We start from the raw sequence: 27,052 nt of genomic DNA on the forward strand, positions 1-27,052 counted from the left end.
AATTTCTAAGTCCAGCGGAAGGGAGTGCAACCCCACAGAGCCACCGCAACCATACTACACTACACCTTCTCACCATACTAACATGATATGGAGCACTAAACCCGAACTACTTTCCTATTTACACTAACAGCCAAACACTAACTAAACTACAATATCCAACAGCCAAACTAACACTAAATAAGTATTTATAACACTAAAAGCTATGCTAAAGACTAGGATATGCTAACGCTATATGCTAATGCCGAACTACCACTGACCTCCTACACTGGCTTGCAAATCCAACTCCCAACTCGCCACAAGGCGTGGCCGAGACTCTCGATGCTTTATAACTTTGACACAGAGCTGCTACGTAGTACTCTACTGGTTTACGTAGTATCTTACTCTTTAGCCATTGGATAAAATTTATTCAAAATGAGTCAAATACTATGTTTTAAGCTGAAGGTGGAGCTATACTGTGGTATTTAGGCAGAATTTTTAATTTTTAAAGAAAATGCACAAAATGCTAAAATAATGAATACACACACATTTAAAACTCTATAAGACACTCATTTATACAGTTCTTCAGAAAAAAAAGTTAATTTAGACGTTACTTGCTCTTTAAGCAAAATTGTCAAAATGAGCTGAATGTCTTGAAAGATGTAGAAGCAAAAAGCACCAACAAGCAAACAAAGCACAAAAAGTAAGTGAAGAATAGTGAAAAATAATGCTAAACAGCAAACAAACTTAAATCTGTGATCATTAAATAAAAATCTGGACAGCTAAAATGTCTAAACACCTGTTAATTCAGTTTGCCAAGCTTAGTAGTTTAATCTTTACATTTAGGTGAACTGTGAAATTAGCATTTATGCTAAATTTGGTAACTGATTGCTGAAGTTGTTGAATAGCTGAAGTAAGCTGAAACTAAGCTAAACTGTCAAATGAGCTGAATGTAGTGAAAGATGTGAAAGCAAAAAGCATCAAGAAGCAAAAAAAGCACAACAAGTCAGTGAAGAATCAAGAAAACTAATCCTAAAGAGCAGAAAACTCAAATCTGTGAACACTATTTAAAACAATTGGACAGCTAAAATGTCTAAACACCTGTAAATTTCAGTAGGACTAGTTTAACAGTTTAATTTTTACATTTAGCTGAACTGTGAAATTAGCATCATATGCTGAATTCAGAAACTAATGGCTGAAGCTGCTGAATAGCTGAAGTGAAGCTGAAACTAAGCAAAACTGTTCAAATGAGCTGAATGTATTTAAAGATTTAGAAGCAAAAAGCACCAAAATGTAAATAAAGCACAAAAAGTGAAGAACGGAGAAAACAATCCTAAACAGATGAAAACTGAAATCTGAACATTATTTAAAAATCTGGACAGCAAAAATGTCTAAACACTTGTTGTTTGAGTAGGACTAGTTTGACAGTTTAATTTTTATATTTAGTTGAACTGTGAAATGAGTAGTAGGGCTGCAACAACGAATCGATAAATTCGATGAAAATCGATTACTAAAAGCGTTGGCAACGAATTGCGTCATCGATTCATTGTGTCGTACAACTCTTCCAAAGCCCCCCCCCCCCCCCCCCGGCCTTTGAGCGCGGACCAGAGCAAGTCAGATCAGCGCGAGGGAGAGCCGGCAGGTGTTTGGAAGAGGAACATGGCCGAAGCAGCGAGACCCAAAAAAAGTAAAAAACTTCGAAAGTTTGGGAGCATTTTCAGTTAAATCAGGCGAAGACATTCGTTACCTGCAACGCTTGTAGGCAGTGGCGGCTGGCCAGTAGAGGGCGATAGGGCGCCGCCCTCCCAGTTTTTCCGTGTTTTTAATTTATATTTTAAAAAAATAAATAAAAATAACAATAATCACATATTCTAAGTTAATTGTGTGTTTTGTAACAAAAATAAATCATATATATATATATATATATATATATATATATATATATATATATATTGGTCTCTGCTGGTCTCTGCCGATCTCTGCCGGTCTCTGCCGAGCGGTGGAGGCTGTGTGCTGTTTTTCAATCGCCCAAACAGGACGAGACCAGCTGTCCAATTGCTGACAAGAATATCAAAGGGTAGGAATGGGAATGTATCCAATCAGCGTCGACGTTGTTTCAGAACGTTTCAGAAGCATGATGGGCGATGGAGCTACCGCCAAAGGATTCGTTGGTGTTCGGTAGAACTCGGCAGAGTCGTTTTTGGTCGTGACGCAGATGTAACATGGACGCCGCCGGTGACAACAACCAGCATGGATACCGGATCTCAGCAGCCACTGAATTCAGTTCAGTCTCTTCTCCAGTATCCGTTCGAGAGGAGAACTATGGTGGAAAAACTTAATGTCAAAGAGCTTGGACCAGATCAGCCCGACGTAAAGATAAGCCAGCAGGAGAAGGAGAGAGGTAAACTGTACACACGAGGCTTCTCCCAAAATTGGTACGCCAGGAAGGCTTGGCTAGCTGGATGCAATCATGCTAATGCGTTATTTTGCTTTCCATGTTTGTTATTCAAAACGGCTGGGACAGATAAGGCATGGATGAGTCAGGAGTTACAGACATGAAACATTTTTCTGAGAAGGTGAAGAAACACGAGTCATCCCAGGCACACATGGACAACACGGTGGAGCTAGCTATGCTAGGCAGAGCTAACGTTGCCATGCAGCTCGAGGTAAGCTGTACATTACATTTCTGTAAACAAGACAATCAGAATCAGAAATCCTTGGTTGTCCCACAAACCGGGACATTTGTTTAATAACATGTTTAATGTGCAATAACTGTAAAAACTCATTTCAACACACATACTTATTATACATATTTAATCACGTAAATGTGTATTTCATGTAAATTTGTACATACATCAATCTGATTCCAGTTTACTTGTTACACTTCTGCTGCAGCAAACAAATTTCCCTTTTGGGACAATTAAACATTTCTGATTCTCAATGAGATCTTTTTACTTCAAATGTAAAAACATCTGATTGAGAATCAGAAATGTTTTATTGTCACAAAAACTGGGAAATATGACATTTGTAAGAGGATGCTGATGACATTATTTCCTATAAAAGTGTTTCCTATGTACTTATCTGTTGTTTTTTATTTATCATATGACAGGTTTTTCACACCATCCTGAGCCATGCAAAAGAAGATTCTTGTCACCACACCCAAGCTCAGAAAGGTGCTTTTCTACTTTAAAGAGGATTAAGACTTTCCTTGAGGAACACCATGACACAGGATGGGCTGAATGCTCTTGCCATGCTCTCCATGGAAAAACAAGCTTGTCACAAACATTCCTGACTTCAATAAAAAGCTCATCGAGAGCTTTGCCACTCAGAAGGACAGAAGGGCAAAATTTCTGTACTAATGAGGTATCACACACACACACACACACACACACACACACACACACACACACACACACACACACACACACACACACAAATGCATCCACTTGATCTTTGTATAAAGTTGACCTTGGCACAACACTCCAGAAATATTTAACAGTGTAAATTTCTGGCATTTTGTCTAAGTGGTGTTTACTACCATTACTGTAACAGTGACCTGCTCATAATTTTTCGTGTTCACTCAAATGATGAAATTAAACAAAATGTTTTTGTTACTTGCCTCTTGCATTGCCTATTTACCATTTATGGTCGTGTTATTTTATGTGCAATTTATTGCAGTATTTTTCAACCTTGGTCTGCAAGGCAGCATGCCAATAGTCAGACACACCTGGATTAATCAGTTTGTCCAATGATGTAAGACAGGAAATAAAAGAGCTGTGCTTAATTCAGGAAATAGTGAAGTTGTGCACAAAGCTCAGAAAGCACAAGTTTGTTTAAAAATAAAAAAAAGCACAGCCCCACCAAAAATATTTTTCACCAGCCGCCACTGCTTGTAGGTCAGACTTAGCATGGCACGGGAGTACTACGGTGATGATGCAGCATCTTAAACGCAAGCATGTCTGAATCATCAGCGAGGAAGGAGAGAGCTCGGTGTCCGGGTAAGTTAAAAACTTTTCAAAAGTGATTCACCCACGCCCCGGATTATTACACAGGCTAGACATGCCCTAAGCTCGTAAAAAAAAGTCTATACAATCGTATGCGTGACGCTATTAGATAAACGGGGGGGGGGGGGGGGGGGGGGGGGGACTGGCGCTGCTGCGAACCGGTTCCACCGTCACATTCCCGCAGAAACTGGTTGATCACACCGGGGCCAGACTACTAGCATGTGGTTTTACAACCACAATGTCCTCAGAAGCAAAAACGCTTTTAAAAGGGAGGGAGGAGTCCTAACTGTTGCTGCAGGCGTGTTGTGTGAGAGTGCAGTTATATACTGGTTAATATATTTTTGGGTTCAGTTGCTTTCATGTGGCCTAATGTGAGTCTATTTGGGATCATTGGAATGATCAGCAGCATTTCTTGATGTGACTTTATGGCAGTTGCCCAGGGCATCATCACAAGGAGGATGGCATTCATTTACTTTTGTTTTATTTGGTATTTTTTCAGTCATTTTTGGAAATAGTGATCAATTTTGATTAATTCACAGCCTATGTTTAATTACATTTAAAAATTAGTTGTTTGACATCCCCAATTATAATAAATGTCTACAGATGAGATCAAACAAAACAGATAAGAATTGCCCTTAAAGAGCAAGTCACCCCCAAATAAACTTTTTTTTGCTGATAAACTAAATAAACGAGTGTCTAATCGTGCTGCAGACGCGTGTCGTCAATAATTTGGCACTTCATTGCATCTTAGTTAAAATTTAAATATTCTGCCTAAAACTGGCAGTGTTGTGCCGTTGTCAGGTAAAAACTCTGCACTGTATTTTAATTTAAATCTGCCACCGCTATTGGCTAAGAAGTATGCTATGATGTACACTGGTACATTATGATGTCACAATGCTGTCGTGAGCCTGAGTGTGTGTGTATTTGTTAGCGGCTCCACCCTCTCGGTCTGCCAGGCAACAGCATGTGTTGCATTTTTCAAACATGAAGTGGGAGTGGAGTTAGACTCTGGTAGGGGTTGACTTGCTCTTTAAGCTGTTTAACTTGGACCAAGCATTTTAGGTCACAGATAGGTGTAGCTTAGGGTCTCTGTCTATACACCTTACAAGACAATTTAGGTGATGGCATGTTGTTTTTCTGCTATTGAACTGTTTTCTAATGATGTGTTTAATAAAGTGAAGGAAGGAGAGAAATAACGTTTCCCTAGCAGTTTTTAAAAATGTCCCAATGTAATCCGATTAATCGTGTCGAGACCCCATCCGATTCATCGATTATCCAAATAATCGTTTGTTGCAGCCCTAATGAGTAGCATAAGCCGAATTCAGAAACGGATTGCTGAAGCTGCTGAATAGCTGAAGTGAAGCTGAAACTAAGCTAAACTGTGAAAATGAGCTGAATGTATTTAAAGATTAAGAAGCAAAAATCACCAACAAGTGTAATAAAGCTCAGAATATAGGTGAAGAATGGATACAAAAATGCTAAACAGCAGAAAACTTTAATCTTTGAACATTTATTAAAAACAAAATATTTGAAATGTTAAACAGCTGGCATTTGAATGAGAATAGTTTAACGGGTACATTTTTACAATTGGCTGAACTGTGAATTTAGAAATATTTGCTGATATCTGAAACTGATAGATTAACATATGTTCAGATTTGATATGGGATGGATGAATGGTTGGATGAATGAAATAATGGATGGATTGTTGGATGGATGTTAGATGGTTTATTGGATGGATGAATGGATGGATGGATGGATGGATGAATAGAAGCACGTATGGATTTATATGTAGATGGATGGATTCCTTAGGCCAAGCCAATCGATTTGATGTCTCACATGTGTGGGTGTGTAAGTCCATTTAGCCAGAAGATGATTGACCTCTCTCCACCAATCAGGGAGCTGGGAGGGAGCTGGGCACTTTCCCACCTTCTGACGGTCAATCAAATTGAACTTGTTTCTAGTTTTAAGTGCAAACAGTTCAAAAAGATCAAAAACAGGAGTCTGTTAATGGCTCAATATTCTGCTTTTTATATTCATCCCTATGAGACTTGGTTAAAGTGATTTGTAGTTCCTTGTGTTGCCATGGTAACAGATGACAGGAGTCTGCATTAATAAAGCTATGTACAATGTCACATGACTCTTTTAAACTTTGAATAACATTTCTATATTAAAGTATGTTAATACAGTTGTGTCTAAAATGTTCTTAAATGTTGTTGCTAAGCACGTTGCCATGGTAATGCAGAACACAATATCAAGTTAATACAAGACTCCTGGGACCAGGTTGAATTGATGTATCATATGTGTGGGTGCACATTTCCTTTTAGGCAGAGGACGATTGAAAACTCTCAGCCAATGAGAGAGCAGCGAAGGAGGAGGGGGCGGTTCCTGCCTTCTGACTAGTGTTAAAATGTCATCTATGCTGCTAGTTTTAAGTGTATTTATTCATTTGTTTGTTTGTTTGTTTATTTGTTGGTTGGTTGGTTGGTTGGATGGATGGATGGATGGACTCCTTAGGCCTTGCCGATCGATTTGATGTCCCACATGTGTGGGTGTGTAATTCCATTTAGCCAGAAGATGATTGACCTCTCTCAACCAATCAGAGGGCTGGGTGGGAGCGGGGCACTTTCCCACCTTCTGACGGTCAATCAAATTGAACTTGTTTCTAGTTTTAAGTACAGATAGTTCAAAAAGATCAAAAACAGGAGTCTGTTATTGGCTCAATATTCAGCTTTTTAATAATCATTCCTATGAGACTTGGTTAAAGTGATATGTAGTTCCTTGTGTTGCCATGGTAACAGATAATGCATTTAAAATTTAATAAAAGATTTCTGAGACCAAACTGGTCGATTTGATGTGTCATATGTGTGGATGCTGGATCCTGATTGGACAGAAAATGGTTGAACACTCTCAACCAATCAGAGAGCAGCACTGTTTTCCCGCCTTTTCCCCTGGCTGTTGGAGGCCTGCAGCTGTACTCCTGTTAATGAGAGAAGCCTTTAAATCTGTCCTTCAGAAGTGAAATTGGACCTGTCAAACTTCTCATCACCATTCGAAAAGTACTGCACCGATTTGAAAAATTCAAAAAGCGTGAGTGGCAGAAGGCTTTGATGGTCATCGGTGTGTATTTTTATGTGCCTACCATGAATTGTCTAGACGCTATGATGAGAACATTTTAGCTGTCTGAAGCCGATCAGAGGAGAAAATCTCTGCTCCTTTAACACGGGTTTCAATGAGGCAGAATCTGGGTCTCTCCTCCTTCTGAGGCTTGTAGCGAAAGAACGGTAACACTTACAGATGAAATGAAACCCATTCTGAAAAGCTGACAAAAATTCCTACTTTTTGAGTTATAACTAGTTTTGGTAGTCCAAACGGTCTGGGGGTAGTAAAGAGTTGTTCACAGAAGATGTGAAGTTCAAAAGTTAGAGTGTGGAATTTTCAGTTTAGAGTGGGGAGAGACATTTTTTTAAATTTGAATTTTCTCAAAAAAATGAACCATACGACCACAATGTTTGGAGTACAGTCATGAATTATAGCTCAAAACGAAGGTATATTCATTAGCTGTAAGCCAGCGGGTCTCATTTCAATCGGACCTACGGTTCTCTCGGGACAACGCCGGAAATGGAGCAAGGGAGGGTCACTGCTCCTATCTTTGCCCAATATAACTTTTGTGATTTTTTCTGAAAGTTTCAAGTCGTACCTCAACTTCTACCTGCGATTTTAGAAAAACCGTAAAAGATATCAAAAAGCCTCTTTAATATGTTAAACAGGAAAGTCTTGTGAGTTTGTTAAACTTTGAATGAAGTCTCTGAGTTAAAAGGAATCCAATAGTGTTTTAGGCCAAAAAAGTGATATGAATTTGCTGAAAATTGACCAATCCCATTCATTTCAATGGGAAATTTTTCGCTGAAAAAGCTTAATAACTCGAAAAATTTTAAAGATATCAATGCCAAAAGTAATAGCCGGAAAGAGCTTAACGAGCTGAACGTTTTGATATAAAATTGTTGAAACAGCTAAAAATTTGAAGGAGAAGAAGAGGTTCAAAAAGTGTATGGAAGCAGAATATGATGAAGAAGAATAAAGAAAAACAGGCAAACAATAGTTTGGATGCTTAACAGCATTCAAACAATGAGTGCAACTTCATGCCCTACCACTCTGAAGAAAATCCCACATTAACTGCAATACCTGCATGAATGACACTGAGTGTAGCTTCCATGCTCTCCGTATTCAGGAAAGGAAAGCCGACGGGCGAAAGCAAGTTAATCGCTCCACTTTGCCACACTGTTGCGGCCCCTGGTTCCTAGGGAAAGAATAGTTGACTCTGTGAAACTTCTTCAAAAAGGCCAATCAGACTCTAAAGTAGGGCTTGTACTTCCACCATGCCAAAACGGAAAAGCCGTTCTGCATATCATGGAAATGCAGTAAAGCTGGAGATTGAACTGCAGAACAAACAACAGCTAGAGAGGGAGATCAGACAGACCTACAGCAAAAAGCTGAAGCAAATGGAGGGCCAGATTGGAGAAGAGTATGATGAAAAGCAGAAGGTGCTGAAGAAAAAGAGAGACATCAACAAAAAAGCACAAGTACCACAGGATCTGCAGTTTCAGTTGGTTTCAAGAGCCACAGTTCAGAAAGCGCACTAACACAAAGACCCAATCATCCGCGACAAAAAGTTTAAAACCTGTTCAGGTCTACAAGCCATTCTCTGACAACAAAGGATGAAAACTGTACAGCGATGGATGGGGCATCAATATGATGGCAGATGATCCTGAGAAGGCAGCTCTTCGCACTATGGCAATGGAACACCAGATGGCGCTAGACCTCCTCTTTGCTTCAGGAGGCCTCTGTGCAGCTGTGGGAGAAAATGACGGACATAAAGAAGATTCAAGTGCAAATTGGACGAAAATTCACAAGTGTCCAACTCCTCACCTTAGACTTTTCATCATCTTGTGTGTTTTTTCTTGCATTAGGTTATCATGAATAACACTTTGATCTAACAGAACGTTCCTGATGAAAACTGACCTAGCCTCGATGGATGAGGTACCGGAGTGTAGCTTAATAAATCAATGATTCACCTATATTAAATTACTCACAAGGTAACATATTGATGTCTAGATTATTTGGCTAAGCTAAAATTGTTAGGTTGTTTGGACATTCTAAATCTTGCACGGGTAAGGTATGTCATAATTCCTAATTACTTAGGTTTTTAAGGTTGATCTTTAGGTTGTTAAGGTCTTACTCAGGTCTTTTGATAAGCAAACATTACATTACAATTACATTTTCGGGGGGAATGTTAGGTATTTTAATGTATTATGGTCTTAAATGTTGCTTTTTAAGTAATCATATGTTAATACGTAAGCCACAGAGTTCTGTCTCCTTCTCTCTCTTACTCTGGAATGTGGCTGATAAGAAGAAGAATCATTTCTATAGCGCCTCTCAAGATAAAAATCACGAGGCGCTTCACAAAAACAAAAAATGTAAAAATATAAAAGGCATTTAGAAAATGTTTAAAAATATATTTAAAATGAGCAAAAATAGGCAATTGTGATTAAAAAATGTTAAGAAAGAAAGAGAGAGAACAGGAAAGAGAGAAATCAGTGGATTTTGAGGAAGGTGGAATAGGTGGGGAGAGCAGAATAAAGAGAGAGAGGTGAAGAAGGTCATACAAAAGCCAGCTTGAACAAGTGAGTCTTCAGCTGCTTTTTAAAGGAGACCACTGAGTCCACTGATCTCAGGCTCAGGGGGAGAGAGGTCCAGAGTCTGGGGGCCACAGCAGCAGATGATCTGTCACCTTTGACCTTTAGCCTGGTGCTGCACAACCAGTAGGCTTTGGTCACTGGACCTCAGGGACCTGCTGGGGGTGTAGGGACTAAGAAGATCACCAATGTAAGATGGTGCTTATCCATGTAAGGTCCTATAGACCAGAACCAGGATCTTGAAATGAACCCTGAAGTTGACTGGCAGCCAGTGAAGCTGGATGAGAAGCGGGGTGATGTGGGTGTGTTTGGAGGACTTGGTCAGAAGCCGAGCACAGGCGTTCTGAACCACCTGTAGACGGTTCAGGGAGGTTCTGCTCAGACACGTGAAAAGAGAGTTACAGTAGTCTAAGCGTGAGGAGATGAAGGTGTGGAGAACTGTCTCAAGTTCAGAGCGGGACAGAATGGGACTCAGCTTAGCAACGTTCCTGAGATGGAAGAAGGAAGAGCGAACAAGAGAACTGACATGAGAATCCAGGGTGAGAGCTGGGTCAAAGGTCATGCCAAGATTCCTGACAGAAGGTTTGGTGTGAGAAGCAAGCTGACCAAGAGAGTCTCTGACTTTGGGAACCAGCTTGTCTGGGGCACAGATGAGGATCTCAGTCTTATCTTCATTCAGCTGAAGAAAGCTCCCACCATCCAGGTTTTGATAGAGTCTAAGCAGGTGTGTAACAGCTGCAGCTTAGACATCTCATGGGGCTTAAAGGAGATGTACAGTTGGATGTCATCTGCATAAAGATGGTAGGAGATTCCTTTGAAGAAGCTCAGGATGTGCTGAAGAGGAAGCAGATAGAGGAGGAAGAGCAGAGGCCCAAGCACAGAACCTTGTGGGACACCATGGGTAAGAGAGGTGGTGGAGGACCTAAACTTGGAGACGGCCACAGAAAAGGAGCGTTCAGAGAGATAAGAGGAGAACCACTCCAGAGCAGATCCTGACAGGCCTACCCAGTCTCTCAGCCTCTCCAGTAGCAGGTGATGGTCAACAGTGTCAAAGGCTGCAGTCAGGTCCAGCAGGACCAGAACAGAACAGTCCCCTGCATCACTGTGAGTCAGAAGGTCATTAGAGACCCTAAGAAGAGCTGTTTCAGTAGAATGAGCTCTACGAAAACCTGACTGGAAGCTATCATAAATGTTATGTTCATCAAGAGCAGCTGTGAGTTGTTTAGCCACAACCTTTTCCAAGATCTTGGAGATGAACAGAAGTTTAGAGATGGGTCTGAAGCTGCTATGGAGAGAGGAGTCGAGACTCGGTTTTTTAAGAAGCGGGTGGATTACAGCGTTCTTAAAGTAAGCAGGGACCTGACCAGAGACCAGAGAAGCTGGGACCGATGGACTGAAAAGCACTTTTAAACAAAGATGAGGGTAAGATGTGGAGGGGGCATGCAGAGGTCTTCATAGAGTTAACTAGTTTGGTTAACTCAGGCAAAGAAACAGGAGCAAAGCTATCTAGGATGATGGGCCTGGTTGGAGTCGGGAGAGGCAACGATAAGGCTGAAGGAGAGATGCTAGATCTAACCTTATTGACTTTGTCCACAAAGACAGAAAGTTCTCACTGTCTGTAACAGAGTGGATGGAGGCTGTAGGAGTGGCAGGAGAGACAATGCTGCTGATGGGGTTCCCTTTGCTCTGGGACACCAGGTTGGAGAAATAGGAAACCCTCGCATCTCAGAGTTAAGTATGTCAGAAGATCCTTTAGGTGCAGCAGATGGACGTGGAGATGGGTTTTCTTCCACAAATGCTCAATTTTTCTGCATTGGCGCTTCAGGCTGCGAAGGCTGGCATTAAACCAGGGAGTAGGGTTCACTGCAGGAACTGATCTGGTTCTGACAGGACAGATGTTGTCCAGAATGGAGAAGCCGTGCTCGTTAAACTGAGAAGTTAAGGAATCTGGGTCGTTATCAGAAGAACAGGGTGGATCAAAAGCAGCAGAAAAATTGCTAGCTGTGCTCTCATTAAGAAAACGAGAACTAACCATACGGCGAGCAGGAGGTGGGGAGGCAGAAACTGACAAGTTAAAGAAAATGCAATGGTGATCTGAAATATAAACGTCCTCAGGACAAACACTGTCAGCATTTAGACTCAGGGTAAAAACAAGGTCTAGAGTGTGCCCCCTGGTGTGTGTGGGGCCAGAAACATGCTGGGTAAAGCTGAAGGAGTCCATAAGGCTGGAGAAATTCATGGCAAAGTGATCAGAGGGATCATCAACGTGGATGTTAAAATCACCAACAATCACCAGTCTGGACAGCTTCACAGTGGAGGATAGAAAGTCACTAAACTCCTGAAGGAAAGAACCGTTTGGACCAGGTGGACGATAGACCACAGCACAGTAGAACGGGTCCTTACGCCCGACTTTAATCAGCTGCAGTTCAAAGGAAGCAAAGAGACCAGAGGTTGTAGAGCTACATGGAAGATGGTCTCTGAAAACAACAGCTAGGCCTCCACCACGACCAGAACCCCGGGGCTGGCTAAGAAAAGAATAACCACTCGGGCAGAGTTCAATCAGACCAGAATAATCAGATGTTTGCTGCCAAACTTCAGTCAGAAACAGAAAATCCAGGTTTATAGAGAGAATTAGATCATTGAGCAGGAAGGACTTATTGTTAACAGAGCGGGTATTTAATAGAGCCATACTGAGTGAGGTGGAGGAATCAGAAACTACAGAAACAGCTGGAGTTAGTGGACGTAAATTAGCAGGGTTAGATCCACGGTGTTTATAAAAACCACTTATGGAGGGAAAAGGAGAGGAAACCACTGAGGAATGAGGATAAACCGACCTTAAAAAACTTGGATGGAGAAACCGCGCTGCAACGCGGCCTGGCGGGAATGTGGAAGTGGCGCTCAGGTCACCAAACAAAGGAAGAGAAGCTAGAAGATCACGCCGATGTTTACTAGATAAACCACGCTTTAAGAGAAGTCTTATTCTCACCTGGATTCCTGCTCGTTTACCTCTTTTCCTCCAACGTTTTCCCGGGACCGGATAAACATCGCTGGAAACGCCATGATTGGAATCATCGTTTGGCTCCGGGCCGGTGCGCCACTCAGGTAAACAAACAGGATGGTACATCCTCGGTGCATCTTGGGTGATCGTGAACGAACGGAAGGACAAAAGAGTCTGGCGATCATAGGAGATGGTAGCAGGGACACTACTGAAGAGGATCGCAGATTGGAGCAAGGTGGAAAAGAGGAGGTTAGTGGAGAAAAGTTTGAAAAAGTGGCCGGTGACCACGGCTAAGCCAAGCACAGGCGCCATCTTGTTACTGACCGGATGTAACCAGAGCCCTGATGTTTGTCTGTATGGGGTTAGGGAATAGCCTGTCCAGCAACAGGTATCCATGGTTACTGAGTTTCTGGCTGTAAGTCATAAATTAAGACTTCCTTTTTGGAATGTCCCACCTTAGGTAGAAGCAACACTGTTATTGGCTAAGTGTAGACAGTGATGGACAGTGTGGACAGTGTGTCCTTTTTTCCCTGTGTTTCAATAAAACCAGGTGTGGTGCAGAGAGTTGCCAGAGAGTTGATCAGAGCAGGGCATAACAGGCTTTGAGCCTGTCTCTCTCTCCGCTGTATCGAGCGTAAAAAACCTACTAACCCTTTTCTCCTGTGTGGTTCATTTTAGGATATAAAAATATCCAACATCCTCAACAACCTTGGCTGTGCCTAGAAATCCTGTCCATAATGGTTATGAACAGAATCAATTTTTACTCATGACTCAAAATAACATGAGGTGATCAGTAAACAGTGTAAGGTAACTTGCATGCTCCACAGAAACACAACAAAAATGGCGGTGTTGGTGGGCATTTTGCTCAGTTTTATGGCTTTGTGTCAGACTCTGAACCAGGAAATGGCTGCAGGCAGAGAAACAGAAAGCAGAAAACTCCAGAGCAACTAGTGACCCCCCCCCCCCCCCCCCAGCCAATCAGCAGCCAGAATCGCAATGCCGGCCCGACTCAGCTTTGCCAGGTACCTTAACGGAGCAGGGACTAAAAACATGAGAGAAACAGGAGCATGCCCTTGGAAACTGTGGTCAGGCCGAGCTGCACCAGTCAAAGTTGCTCTGAGTAATTTTCTTGGAAAACTACCTTAAATGAATCCGAAGGAAGCCTGAACCCAGACCGCCTGACTCTCAGCCCAATCAGCCCAGAGTTGTTGGTTATGTTTTTGTTTGTTTGTTTTAAATGGAGAGTGACAAAAATGTTGATCACCTGTGTGGGGTCAGGCTGAAACCCATAACTCTACTCCTCCCCATCGTTCAGAAACCCTCAGCACCACAACACACCATGCATTTCATTTAGATGAGATGATCAGACGGTCAAGTATGCAAAAATCGCTTGGTAACCGATTTTTGCCTTACCATACCTCCGTACCAGTTCAATTCAAGTTTATTTATAAAGCGCCAAATCACGACAAGAGTCGTCTCAAGGCACTTCACATAATAAACATTCCAATTCAGGTCAGTTCATTAAGCCAATCAGAAATAATGTTTCCTATATAAGGAACCCAGCAAATTGCATCAAGTCACTGACGAGTGTCAGTGACTATACAGCAATCCTCATAGTAAGCAAGCATGCAGCGACAGTGGAGAGGAAAACTCCCTTTTAACAGGAAGAAACCTCCAGAGGATCCTGGCTCAGTATAAGCAGACATCCTCCACGACTCACGACAGTTATGTGCGGCCTTGTGTTTGAGGCTTATGAATTTTAATAAAATAGTTTTTTTTCAAGGCAACTCATTTTACATTTCACATATCTGAACTTACACATCTTTCAAAGTTTGTTTAGAATTTTTTTGCTTAAAGGCAAAAAAAACAAACCCAAATCAGATAGTAAAGGATACATTTCCTCAAAGTAATCGATGTGTGGAGGTTGTAGGATGTCCAGAGCGGAAAGTACCTGAAGAGAGAGTAAAACCTGGGTCAGCTAGATCTTTTTTCATTCATTAACCTAAATTAAATCTGGTAAGACTTAAAGAACTCACATTTTCATGCTTGAAGAAACACAACATCTTCAGCTCCCGAAAGACCCTCTTGCATGACACCAGATTTTGGAAGACATTTGGCATCTTTTTAAGGGCCACCCTCTTTCCATCTCTGGGATCTGTCACAGACCTGGAGAAACCGAAATAAACTCAGCAGACCTGTACATGCAGCTATAGAACTTCTATTCTTTACGTTCAAACTATTGTGAGGAATAAAGATGCTTCTGGGTATGATGGAGATGGAATTACACGCATTTAAACAGTGGTTTGATTAACACTTCTGGACCATGGGTCCCCGGAAGAACGAAAAAATGAATGCAAGTCAACGAGGCTAAAAATGCTATTTTTTAATCCGCTTTGTTTCGTGCCATGGGATTGACATATGATGTTCGGGAATTTTAAAGACACATTCTGATACCAAGAAAGCGCTTACTTTCTAACGGGGGGTAAACGTTATTTTAGGTTTTGTGTGAAAATACATCCAGGACTACAAATGCACATCACCAAAGTGACGTCATCGAACCAGACACGGAGAAAAGCAGAGGAGAAATGGCTGCATATTTAGCAAACTTTATATTCTTCCCACAAGAGGACAGAACCACCATAAATCTGGCCATGTGGTCAGTAGCAGCTACGCTAGGGGAGAAGAGATTCTGTGGTGACGTTATACATGCTACGTGCTGACATTGCATGTGTAAAGCAGTGGTGACTCGAAAATTAAGCTAAACGATCTATTAGGGCTAGGCAATAAATGGAAAATTTATCATTATCGAAATTTCTGACTCTTATCGAGATAATTGTTCCCATGTCAATAAATCTGATAATAAAAAACTGAAAAGATTTGTGTAGGTTGGCAACGTTCATCTCCATTTAAGTAGCTGTACCACCCAGGGGCGGAGCTTGATATGTGCAACATGTGCGGCCGAACAGGGCGGCAGTCATTTAAATTCCTTCTTTTTTTCTTTCTTTTTTAGCATGAAGCAGTACATAAACAAAACATAGAAATCGCATTTTCTTCATAATAATAATAGTGATGAGTGATGATAATAATACTATTTCGGTAATAAAAGCACAACAAAGTCATTGCTTGCGTTTATATTGTGATTTTATTGCGCCCCCTTGTGTCCGCCGCGCCTATGTGGATGCAGGGTGGGATAGTGCACTCTATAGCGCCCTTCATCAAGTGGGGGTGGAGGGATCTCGGAGAATGATGGTGGAGGGATACAGGTACCGTTTGACATATCACCACTCACAGACATAATGGAGAATGCTTTCTCAGCTCACTGTTTCCCTGCTATGTGTCAGTGGATTTCCAGCTTCCTGACAAATAGGAGCCAGCATGTGCGGTTGAACAATGTTACGTCTGGCACAAGGGTGATCAGCACCGGTACACCACAGGGGTGCATCCTTTCTCCACTGCTCTTTTCATTGTACACCAATGACTGCACCTCTAAGGACACAGCTGTAAAAATGCTGAAATTTGCAGATGACACCACTGTCATTGGGCTCATCCAGGATGGTGATGAGTCTGCTTATCAGCGAGAAGTTGAGAGGCTGGTGGTCTGGTGTAGTCAGCACAATCTTGAGCTTAACACCCTTAAGACTGTGGAGATGGTCGTGGACTTTAGGAAGCTTCCCACAGTGCTGCCCCCCCCTCACAATATCCAACAGCCCAGTGTCAATGGTGGACTCATTCAAGTTCTTGGGAACTATCATTTCCAGGGATCTGAAGTGGGAAACAAACATCAACTCCATCGTCAAAAAGACTCAGCAGAGGATGTATTTCTTACGGCAACTAAGGAAGTACGGCCTACCACAAGAGCTGCTGATCATCTTCCACACTGCTGCAGTCGAATCCATACTTTGCTCATCCATCACTGTCTGGTTTGGGTCAACCATAAAAATGGACAAATGCAGACTACAGCGTATTATTAAAACAGCAGGAAAAATCATTGGTGCCCAACTGCCCTCTGTCCAGGAACTGTACATCAGCAGGAGCAGGAAAAAGGCAGTGAATATTGTCCAAGATGCCACACATCCTGCATCTACTCTCTTCCATCTCCTCCCATCTGGCAGACGCGATAGATCACTGTACACAAAAACCACCAGACACAAGAACAGTTTCTTTCCTTCAGCCATTTCTCTCCTGAATCTGTAGATTCTTTTACCATCCTTTTACTATAGTTTTTAATACTTATTCAGTATGCTTATGGATGTGTGTGTGTGTGTGTGTGTGTGTGTGTGTGTGTGTGTGTGTGTGTGTGTGTGTGTGTGTGTGTGTGTGTTAAGGCTGTCGCGGTAACCGCAAAAATGAAATATCGCAATATGAAGAAGCCCACCGCGCTGCATCACGGGCCACCGCGATTACTGAACGTGATTCAACTCAATGATGCATGTTGAGAAGGATGGCTGCACTGGTATCAAAACGAAACGTTACTTCGCTCCTTTGGGAGCACTTTGGTTTTCAGTACGTCAGCTGCTGCGCAGCCAGAGTCCTTGGCCGAGACAGAGCTGCCACCAGCGGCAAACATAAATAAATAAATAAATGCTCGGAGACCTGCTGAAGTCCCGGACAAGCACTGCTTCTGCAACCGTCCCGAAGAGAGTTTGAGCCGAGCTGGAGCTCACTCGCTACCTGCAGGAGGAATGCATCCACCCTAAAGAAACCCCCCTGACATGGTGGAGCAACAACCGGGAGAGATTCCCTTTGCTCGCCAGAGTCGCACGCAGGTACGTGTGTGTTAGTGCAACGAGCGCACCATCCGAGAGGGTTTTCAGTGTTGCTGCAAATGTTGCCCCCCCTCTCAGATCCTCTCTCAAACCGTATATGGTTAACATGCTGGTTTTCCTCGTGGGTAACAAGGACGTGACCGAGCTATAAATCACCGTCATTCGTGTGTGTGAAAGTGAAATGATGGTGCCCCGCGCCCGGTACATGTAATTTTTTATGCTTGATTTTAAACAACTAAACAAAATGGGGACTTGTTTCTTATTTGTTAGATGCTGCAGCCAAATTTGCATTTAAAAGTTTAACCTTCTCCTGAATTTTGTTGTTTTTAAGTTCAGTCGGACTCCGACTGTCGGAGAAACAAACGTTCCTGCGATCAGTGTTGTTACTGCCCTTTGATCTGCATTCAGTAAAGTGTTATAAAAGAAGGCACGGCAATTTTTAACCTTTTTTAAATGTGTAAACATTATGTTAAGATAGTACTGCAATAAAAAAGGGCTGCAATAATATCGCACACCGCAATATTAAGCCACCCTGAATCACCGCAGGGGGAATTCCTCAACCGCGACAGCCCTAGCGTTTACCATCCCAAAAAGCCAGACAAACGGAGTAGTTTTTGACTGTTCTGCCAAATACAATGGTATTTCCTTAAATGACACCCTGCTGACAGGCCCAGATCTTCCATTTTTGATCCCTTAAGTTTCTTGGCTCCCTTTGTATTGGTTGGTAAACGTATCCTCCAGAAACTTTGCACTAAGGGTGTGGGCTGGGATGATGCCCTTCCCAGAGAGGTTGAGCACACGGTGGGAGCAATGGAAAGAAGAACTTGTGTTCCTGAGAAGGATTGCGATACCAAGATGTTATCATCCTCCAAACTTTGGTACCATAGAGAGAACTGAGTTGCACCATTTTGCAGATGCCAGCAGCATAGAATATGGTGTGTGTTCTTATCTAAGGTTCAAAAATGTTCAAGGGTTAGGGTTCATTGTTGCCTGGTTATGGCAAAGTCGAGAGTAACACCTCTGAAGGTAATGAGTGTTCCTAGGTTGGAAATGACTGCTGCTGTTGTTGCAGCGAGGTTGAGTGTGATGCTGAAAACGGAACTGCAGATGCGAATTGATAACAAGTTCTTTTGGTCAGATTCTCGGGTAGTATTAGCCTACATAAACAATGAAGCCAGGAGATTCCATGTGTTTGTGGCTAATCGCGTTCAGTTCATCAGAGAAACTACAGAAGTAACTCAGTGGCATTACATTGAAACAGCAGAAAATCTAGCTGATCATGCCTCTGGAGGGCTTAGTGCCTCAGAAATCTCATCCTCCAGTTGGTTATCTGGACCAAGTTTTTTGTGGAAACCAGAACCATGTTTGTTGCAGAAACCCCTGGTTGAGCTGGTTGTAGGTGATCCAGAAGTTAAAACCTTGTCAGTTTTTGCCATTGACATTGCAGGGTTAGGGTTAGAGAAAGAATGAGCTTTCAAAACTTCTAAACCAGTGTAATGATAAGCTTAAGGCATTTCTGATGGACAAACAATGCGAGTTCGTTTTTAATGCTCCTTCAGCGAGTCATGCAGGTGGTATTTGGGAACGCCAGATCAGGACCATTCGTAATGTGTTGGATGCTACAGTTGCTCATGTACCCAACAAGATGGATGACTCATCACTCAGGACTTTGCTTTATGGCTATTGTTAATAGTCGTCCCTTAACTGTTTACAACATTAACGAACCTTACGTACCTGAACCACTCACTCCTAATCATCTTATCCTTATGAAGTCTAAAATCGCTTTACCACCACCTGGAACTTTAGTCAAAGAAGACGTGCATGCACTTAAAAGGTGGCATACTCTAGTACAGTTTCTTGTAGAACAATTCTGGAGCAGATGGAAAAGAGAATATCTCATCTCTCTCAGACAAAAATGGCACAAACTGCGCCGCAATGTAAAGGTGGATGACATAGTCCTTGTTAAAGATGATGTACGTCCAAGATGTCAGTGGCAACTGGGTCGTGTGATTGGCACCGCAGAGGGACTAGACGGAATAGTCCGAAGAATTAAGGTTCAGATGGGAAACAGAGGTCTGAATGATAGAAAAAACCATGTATCCGTTCTTGAACGACCTGTACAAAAACTGGTTGTGTTAGTTGAGAGTTAAATTTTTGCTCTTTGTTTTTAATTAGGAAGTAAAATACAGTACTGTTAACTGCCATTTGTCTACTTTAAAATCATGTGAAGTATTTTTTTCATAAATCATGATTTGGTGGGAGTGTAAATGGCTGCAAGCAGGTGGATTGTCAACGTCACTCATTCAATTGCATATAAGTGGGCGTTAACCCGGATGTGGACGTGGCGTTGGCATTCCACCTGGCTTGGCGTGTTGCAGCAGACCAAACTTCCACGTAAGTGCGGGTATTTTGACTAAAATTGATTAAATAAGAACGTGTCGCCCTAACAAATGCTTGAACACTTAGTCTATGGTCTTGCTGTGCCAAGCCTCTGCGTGACATTACTTTGATTGCACCCCATGGCAAGAGGAGCAAGGTATTTGTTCTTTGTTTCTGTTTGTTGCTCCTGATGTTTGTCAGCAATTGTCTTTAATTTGTTTGTAAATTATGCATTTTCAGTTTTCACAGTGTTTGCACAGTGACCGGTACCAGGTGCTCGGTGCGATTGTGGGAATGAGATGTATGCATCTACAGCCTGAAGCAAATAAAAAGTTACACCCATCGAAGCTCTCCTCATTTCTTTTGGATGCCAAGGGGCAGCAACACCGGAAGCTCTCCATAGTTCACCGTTCCCATTAGAACAGCCGACTACACCTCATGGAATGCTTTTATTATGGAGAACCAAAAAGGATGGAATGTGGCATCAGAGACTTATAAACACTCTCCAGCAGGTAAAAAAGTGGATCTTTACTATAACTTGGATTATTACGACAATAAACCAGCAAAGGCAAAACTGAATTCCTTTTAGCATCAGCTTCCACTTTACAACTCTGTCTGGCTGTCAGGGGTTAGCACAATTTTCCAATCATTAAAAAACATTTTAATGCATTTAAATACAAAAGACCAATGAATTTCAGACAGGTGTAATATGAAAAGGGTATCTTAGTGTGTGAGTAGACCAAGATGAAAGTGACTGGTGAAAACCTGAGAGATCAAAGCCTCGTGAGGAACACAGCAGAGCATTTCAGCTCCAGGCACGGGTCCTTCTAATATAACCTTCACTAATCTGCTCAAATAGGATCAGTCAAAGCCAACAGAAGGCAATGGACTAAGATTCAAGGTTTCACAGGAGTGTATCTTAACCGTATAAACAAGTATCAGACCACGGGAACACAGCCGAACCTGGGAGAAGGGCTCAGGAAATCAACCCACAATGCTAATCCCCTTAGCTTTCCTTCTATGTCTTATTTTGGTAAATAGAATGGCTTTGGTCCACCTGAATAAGCAAACTAGGACATATCAGGACCCGCTGCAGTTTGCTTATCGCCATGGAGATGGAGTTGAAGATGCCATCATCCAGCTGCTTCAACCAACCCACTGTCATCTGGACAAATCAGGCAGCACTGTCAGGGTCATGTTCTTTGATTTCTCCAGTGCATTTAACACAATCCAGCCTGATGCACTTTGCCAGAAACTCCAGAAGACACAGGTGGGGGCCTCAACTATCGCCTGGATTAAAGACTACCTGACAAACAGACCACAGTTTGTGAGGCTGAAGAACTGCACATCAAACCAGGTGATCAGTAACATTGGAGCACCACAGGGGACTGTACTCTCACCATTCCTTTTCACCCTGTACACCTCAGACTTCCAGTACAAATCAGAGACCTGTCATCTACAGAAATACTCAGATGACTCTGCAGTTGTCGGGTGTATCAGAGATGGACAGGAAGCTGAGTACAGAGAGCTGGTGGAGCGCTTTGTGGCATGGTGTGGAAACAATCATCTGACCTTGAACGTGAACAAAACAAAGGAGATGATTTTAGACTTCAGAAGAAACAGGGTGGAGTCAAACACTGTTTCCATCATGGGAGAAGAAGTGGAGGTGGTTGAGGAATACAAACACCTTGGAGTTCACCTGGACAACAGACTGGACTGGAGAAAGAACAGCGAAGCCGTTTACAAGAAGGGACACAGCAGACTGCACTTGTTGAGGACGCTTAGGTCCTTCAATGTCTGTAGCAAGATGCTGCAGATCTTCTACAAGTCTGTTGTTGAGAGTGTAATCTCTTCAGCCATCGTCTGTTGGGGTAGCAGCATCAGAAGCAGGGACCTGAAAAGGCTCAACAGCCTAATAACAAAGGCTGGTTCTGTTCTGGGGACGACTGTGGAACCGATGGAGGAGATCATGCAGAGAAGGATTCTCCAGAGAATCAAGAACATGATGGACAACCCTGAGCATTCTCTTCACAAGACTGTCCGACAACGGAAGTGTCTTCAGTCAGAGGCTTCTTCAGCTTGGCTGCAACACTGACCGCTACTGGAGATCCTTCCTGCCAACAGCCGTTGTAATATACAACAACTCTTTGATGACCTGATTATTATTATTATTCTGAGCTACTACAGCAATCAGTTTCCCTCTGGGATTAATAAAGTATTTTTTAACTGAATTGAACTGAATTAACTTTAACCCTTAAGGACCCACGGTGACACTGGTGTCTCAACCAATTTTGAACATCTGCAAATTTGCTTCTGGAGTCAAATATTCAAGTTAGAAAACCCCAAGTGACGTTCGCACAAATGTCGACAATGATTCTACTTCTTTAATTGTACATTTTGATATATTTATTCCGATCTGTTCTCTAATTCAAAAGGGTTTGAGTTCTGAAGGGTTAACGAAACTCACGATGCCCACGTCAGCCATGCAGTTTCTAAATGTTTGTCAATATTTTCTTCTTTTTATTGTTCTCACATTGTTTCTGGTAAAAAAGGAACAAGGTTAAGTAAAAGAATAACCTAACCAGGTTTTACCATTTGCTCCGTTGGCTCATTTTTAAAGGTTTTGTGTTGGATCAGTTAGTTGAGGTACACCAGCAGAAGATGAGTGACAGTACCCTTTCCAATAATAAAAATAATCATGATACTTGTAGAATAGAGACAGTTTAAGGCGAACCTGTCGAGTCTGATGAAGCACATAATGTCCACATGGTCTAACCCAGCCTTTCCAGTAGATCTGTAACGCAATAGATGCCTTTTCACCGTGACCTCGGCGGAGCGTCACATCATACCGAGTGTGTTTCAAATTTGAAAAAGCAGCTGAAGACTCACTTGTTCAAGCTGGCTTTTGTATGACCTTCTTCACCTCTCTCTCTTTATTCTGCTCTCCCCACCTATTCCACCTTCCTCAGGATCCACTGGTTTCCCTCTTTCCTGTTCACTCTCTCTCTTAATATTTTGTTTTTTAATCACAATTGTCTATTTTTTGCTCATTTTAAATATATTTTTAACCATTTTCTAAATTATTTTTAAATATTTTTACATTTTTTGTTTTTGTGAAGCGCCTGGTGATTTTTATCTTGAGAGGCGCTATAGAAATGATATTTTCTTCTTCTTCAAATGTCCAGCGGCAGCGAATGCATTTCATCCAGGAGCAGGGGCGTCGGACTGGGGGGGGAAAGGGTACCGTTTACCCAGGGCCCACTGCAGGGAGGGGCCCTGAGACAGCTTTGAATAAAAATGTTTTATTGTTGTTGTTTTTTCCCCCAACTTACTTAATGTCTTAATAAACTTCCCTTTACGTGGATAAAGAGGTTAAGAAACAGAATTTCACCTTAAAAATAATAACTGAATAATCTCTGAGGCATCTGTCACCCCTTAAAAATGTGCAAAGTGGTTTAGTCCACACCAGCGGCCAGGGGCTGCACGGCCGCATGTACAGCTATGAGACATCGCAGATGCCGACAGCCAGAGCTGGAGGCAGGAGAGTCAGTCATGTCTTTTCCCAAGAAAGGGAAATCTGGCTTCCAGAAAAGAAAAGGAGAAGGAGGAAAAGTTAATTGAACAGAAGCAAGTATGGACTAGGTTTTTCAAGAAGGACGGTGAACAGCAGCAGCAGAACACAGTGTTAGCTGATATTAGCTAGCTCTCAGAAGCTGCATTCATGTTAGGTGTTCAGTGTTAAACGCCTTTAGTTTCACCATCAAGATCAAATATAAATTAATTAGTGTTATCAGTGATAACACTAATTAATTAATATATATATTAATCAGAATTATTATCGCGGGCGGCCGCCGCCAATTAATTGGCGGACCTCGCAGTAAAAACAGGTTCACTCTGTGTGGATATTTCAGCTCCTTCCCAGTCATGGACCAGGACAAACTTGGTATCGATGGATTCGTGGTAATCTCAGGAATGAGAAGCTGCCACTGTTTTTCATATAGCATGATGACACTGGTGTTAGAGGATTGTTATTGACTTGGTTAGATATTTTAAGCCTATTTTAAATTTCTTTATATTTGATCTTGAAAACGGACAATCTTATAATTTGGCTGATAATGCAGGGATTATAAAATTTAGAGTACTATGAATACTAGCTCTTCTTTCTATTGAAAGCCAATTAGCCAGAGGCTTGGACTTTAAAGATCTCATAAGTGTTTTTGCTAACATGAAGACCCGTCAGTGGGCATTTACTGGAAAATAAATTCCAGGATTTTTGTTTGAACACATTGTTGGCAAATAAAAATAATTATATGTGAAGTCTGGGCATTTCACTTTTATTATGCTGGCATTTGTATTTGCTCAATATAGAGGTTAAGCTAAGATCATATTTATTATCTTGTCTTATAGCATGACAAAAAATGTGTAAGAGAGATATTAAACAATTGAGCATGGGGGCCCACCTAGAAGACTTGTACCTAGGGCCCAGAATTTGGTGCTACGCCCCTGTCCAGGTGGTCCCAATGCTGAAATCACTATTGCATGATCATGTATGATTTCACCATTTTACGTGATAAAAAGCAAGGAGAAAGTTGACGTTCATGGTGTGTCGAAAGCTATGAAGAGCACACGCTTGTCAGTGGTCAACAGGACACACTTTAAATTTGTCAACAGCACCGTCATTCCAACAAAAAATAAATATATTTAAACAGCTGTGCAAGAGCTGCAGGTGCACCAGGATTGCATGTTTCCAGAAGGTTGGGCGACTGGGCCCAGCTCAGAACAGAAAAAAATGTATTTTTCTTCAATAGCGACCAGGTTTCGTGATCAAAGGACTCTTAAATACCCAGTTGTGGTACTGAACTAGACCAATGAGAACAGTTTTTCTTCAACATATAGATCTAATAGGACGGCTCTAGAGTAGGGCTGCAACAAACGATTATTTGGATAATCGATTAATCGGATGGGGTCTCGACACGATTAATCGGATTACATGGGGAAATTTTTAAAAACTGCTAGGGAAACGTTATTTCTCTCCTTCCTTCACTTTATTTAACACAACATTATTAGAAAACAGTTCAATAGCAGAAAAACAACATGCCATCACCTAAATTGTCTTATAAGGTGTATAGACAGAGACCCTAAGCTACATCTATCTGTGACCTAAAATGCTTGGTCCAAGTTAAACAGCTTAAGGGCAATTCTCATCTGTTTTGTTTGATCTCATCTGTTGACATTTATTTTAAATGTAATTAAACATAGGCTGTGAATTAATCAAAATTGATCACTATTTCCAAAAATGACTGAAAAAATACCAAATAAAACAAAAGTAAATGAATGCCATCCTCCTTGCGATGATGCCCTGGGCAACTGCCATAAAGTCACATCAAGAAATGCTGCTGATCATTCCAATGATCCCAAATAGACTCACATTAGGCCACATGAAAGCAACTGAACCCAAAAATATATTAACCAGTATATAACTGCACTCTCACACAACACGCCTGCAGCAACAGTTAGGACTCCTCCCTCCCTTTTAAAAGCGTTTTTGCTTCTGAGGACATTGTGGTTGTAAAACCACACGCTAGTAGTCTGGCCCCGGTGTGATCAACCAGTTTCTGCGGGAATGTGACGGCGGAACCAGGGCCAGATTAACACTTTGTTGTACCCTGGGCAACAATATTCAAGGGCTCCATCATCACGACCCGAGGATCACCATAATGTGGTCACATACAGAATATTTTACTGTAATATGCAGTAAATATCCTCAATACTTGAATGCCTGACAACACGTAACCCGCCCAGAGTAACCTTTGACCCACCTCGTGTGGACTGACCAATGAGGAGAGGGTCTTAACTTGAGGCCCTCTCTTCATTGGTCAGTCTGCATGAGACTGACTCTCAACTGACATTCAAAGTCGTAGGCAGCGAAGCATCTCTGTGCAGCGCAAAAGCCCGGGTGGACAGTTTGTTTAATGTAGGGTGACCATATTTCCATTTCCAAACAAGAGGACAGGGGATCTGTGCCTATGATGTCACACTATGGCAACGCCACACAAACCATGTTGGGACCCATTTTTTGTAAGAACTAAATTAATATCAGATTCTGCCAATTAAAGGGCTCTAAAACAATTCATATGTAAATATTTTGCATATTTAATGCAAAATCTAATTTTTCTGCTTTAGTGCTGCAACAAGGTTTTATTAATAATAAATTATTATACCTTTTGTTTTACTACAGCATCGGTACGCTTCCTGTGCACAGATTATTAAGGACGCTTGTTTCAGCTGTGAGATTAGACGATAGGATCAATGAAAAAATAAGTTGTCACACACTCCATGGAAACTTTCAGAGAATCCACAAATAGTGGCTTTCAAATGGTTTTGTTACTTTTTACAAGTTTAGTCTGATAATTTAGTTTTTCATCTGATAATATTAGAACATGTCAGTAATGTCTGAGGGGCTTTTATAAACACCGTATAACTAACACTACTGGAGAGGGCATGAATTACACAGAGGCTTCTGGGGAGCCCAGTTGGGGGGGGGGGGGGGGGGCATTTTGCCTTGGCCCCCAAAATGTCTTGAAACGGCCCTGGGTGTGTGACTGAGTTTTGAAGGTGATCTGAATTGTATCAGATGTATAAATATGACATGTGTATAACTTATTGTTTTTTATAGGTAAAAACGTGTAGTGGAGATAAATCTACCTACATTTTACTTTTCAACACTTTGTTTTCAGCGCTTTGTTTCACTTTCAGCGCTTTGGGCTTCCTGACAGGGTTGCGGAAGGCGCTTTATAAATAAAGCTTTGATTGATTGATTGATTGATTGTTTTTTTGTTTTTATTGAACTATTTTCCTGTCCTGTCTGTCTCTCATCTTCCTGCATCTCCTCTTACTTCTCCAGAAAATCTGTTGCCTGGATTCTTACCTTTTCACCTCATCAGTTACTTTTGAGCAGATCAAAGGGATCTCCTGACCGCAAAGCGCAGAGCGCGTTTTCGATGCTGCGTGAGGTGACATCAGCACAGCACAGGTGATGAGCTCCGCAGTAGCGCGCTTAAGACAGAAAATAGAGAACATGTGCAGACAAGAACGATCGTGTGCTAATTATAGTTTTTGGTTGTGCCACTTTGAGAATGGACCGTGCGCTGGAAGCAGCTGCCTGGATCGCTGCGCAACAATGCGGAACCGGTTTGCAGCAGCGCAAGTCTGCAGGCTCTCCCTCGCGCTGATCTG

At 41.9% G+C, this 27,052-nt stretch overlaps 2 protein-coding genes across 3 annotated transcripts in view; both read right to left on the reverse strand.

Moving 5' to 3' along the window:
- Window positions 1-27,052, reverse strand: part of nlk2 (nemo-like kinase, type 2) — a 58,639-nt gene that overhangs the window by 23,358 nt on the left and 8,229 nt on the right. Inside the window, exons 2-3 of the mRNA XM_054738547.2 lie at window positions 14,708-14,837; window positions 14,567-14,622 (exon numbers count right to left, since the gene is read on the reverse strand). Of these exons, the coding sequence (XP_054594522.1) occupies window positions 14,567-14,622; window positions 14,708-14,837 (186 nt within the window). The remainder of the gene's footprint in view (window positions 1-14,566; window positions 14,623-14,707; window positions 14,838-27,052) is intronic.
- LOC129162039 (uncharacterized) lies at window positions 11,106-13,210 on the reverse strand. Of its 2 annotated transcripts, none has more exons than XM_054738545.2 (2): window positions 12,680-13,210; window positions 11,106-12,598 (listed from the first exon to the last, which is right to left on the reverse strand). In XM_054738545.2, exons 1-2 carry the CDS (start codon window positions 13,065-13,067, stop codon window positions 11,283-11,285), a joined length of 1,704 nt encoding a protein of 567 aa, XP_054594520.2. In that variant the 5' UTR covers window positions 13,068-13,210; the 3' UTR covers window positions 11,106-11,282. The 2 variants fall into 2 exon arrangements, with proteins under 2 accessions (XP_054594520.2, XP_054594521.2); XM_054738546.2 differs by having other exon boundaries at window positions 11,106-12,879; window positions 12,996-13,117.

The sequence above is a fragment of the Nothobranchius furzeri genome, chromosome 13, assembly GCF_043380555.1.
Source record: "Nothobranchius furzeri strain GRZ-AD chromosome 13, NfurGRZ-RIMD1, whole genome shotgun sequence".
NCBI classification, from domain to species: domain Eukaryota; kingdom Metazoa; phylum Chordata; class Actinopteri; order Cyprinodontiformes; family Nothobranchiidae; genus Nothobranchius; species Nothobranchius furzeri.

Bases quoted from the DNA above. Each gene is read 5' to 3' on its own strand.
- LOC129162039 (XM_054738545.2), bottom strand. From the start codon at position 13,067: ATGGATACCTGTTGCTGGACAGGCTATTCCCTAACCCCATACAGACAA. The intron at 12,599-12,679 runs GTAAACGAGCAG...GTGATCTTCTAG, and splicing joins AAAACGTTGGAGGAAAAGAG to CTTCTCTTCCTTTGTTTGGT.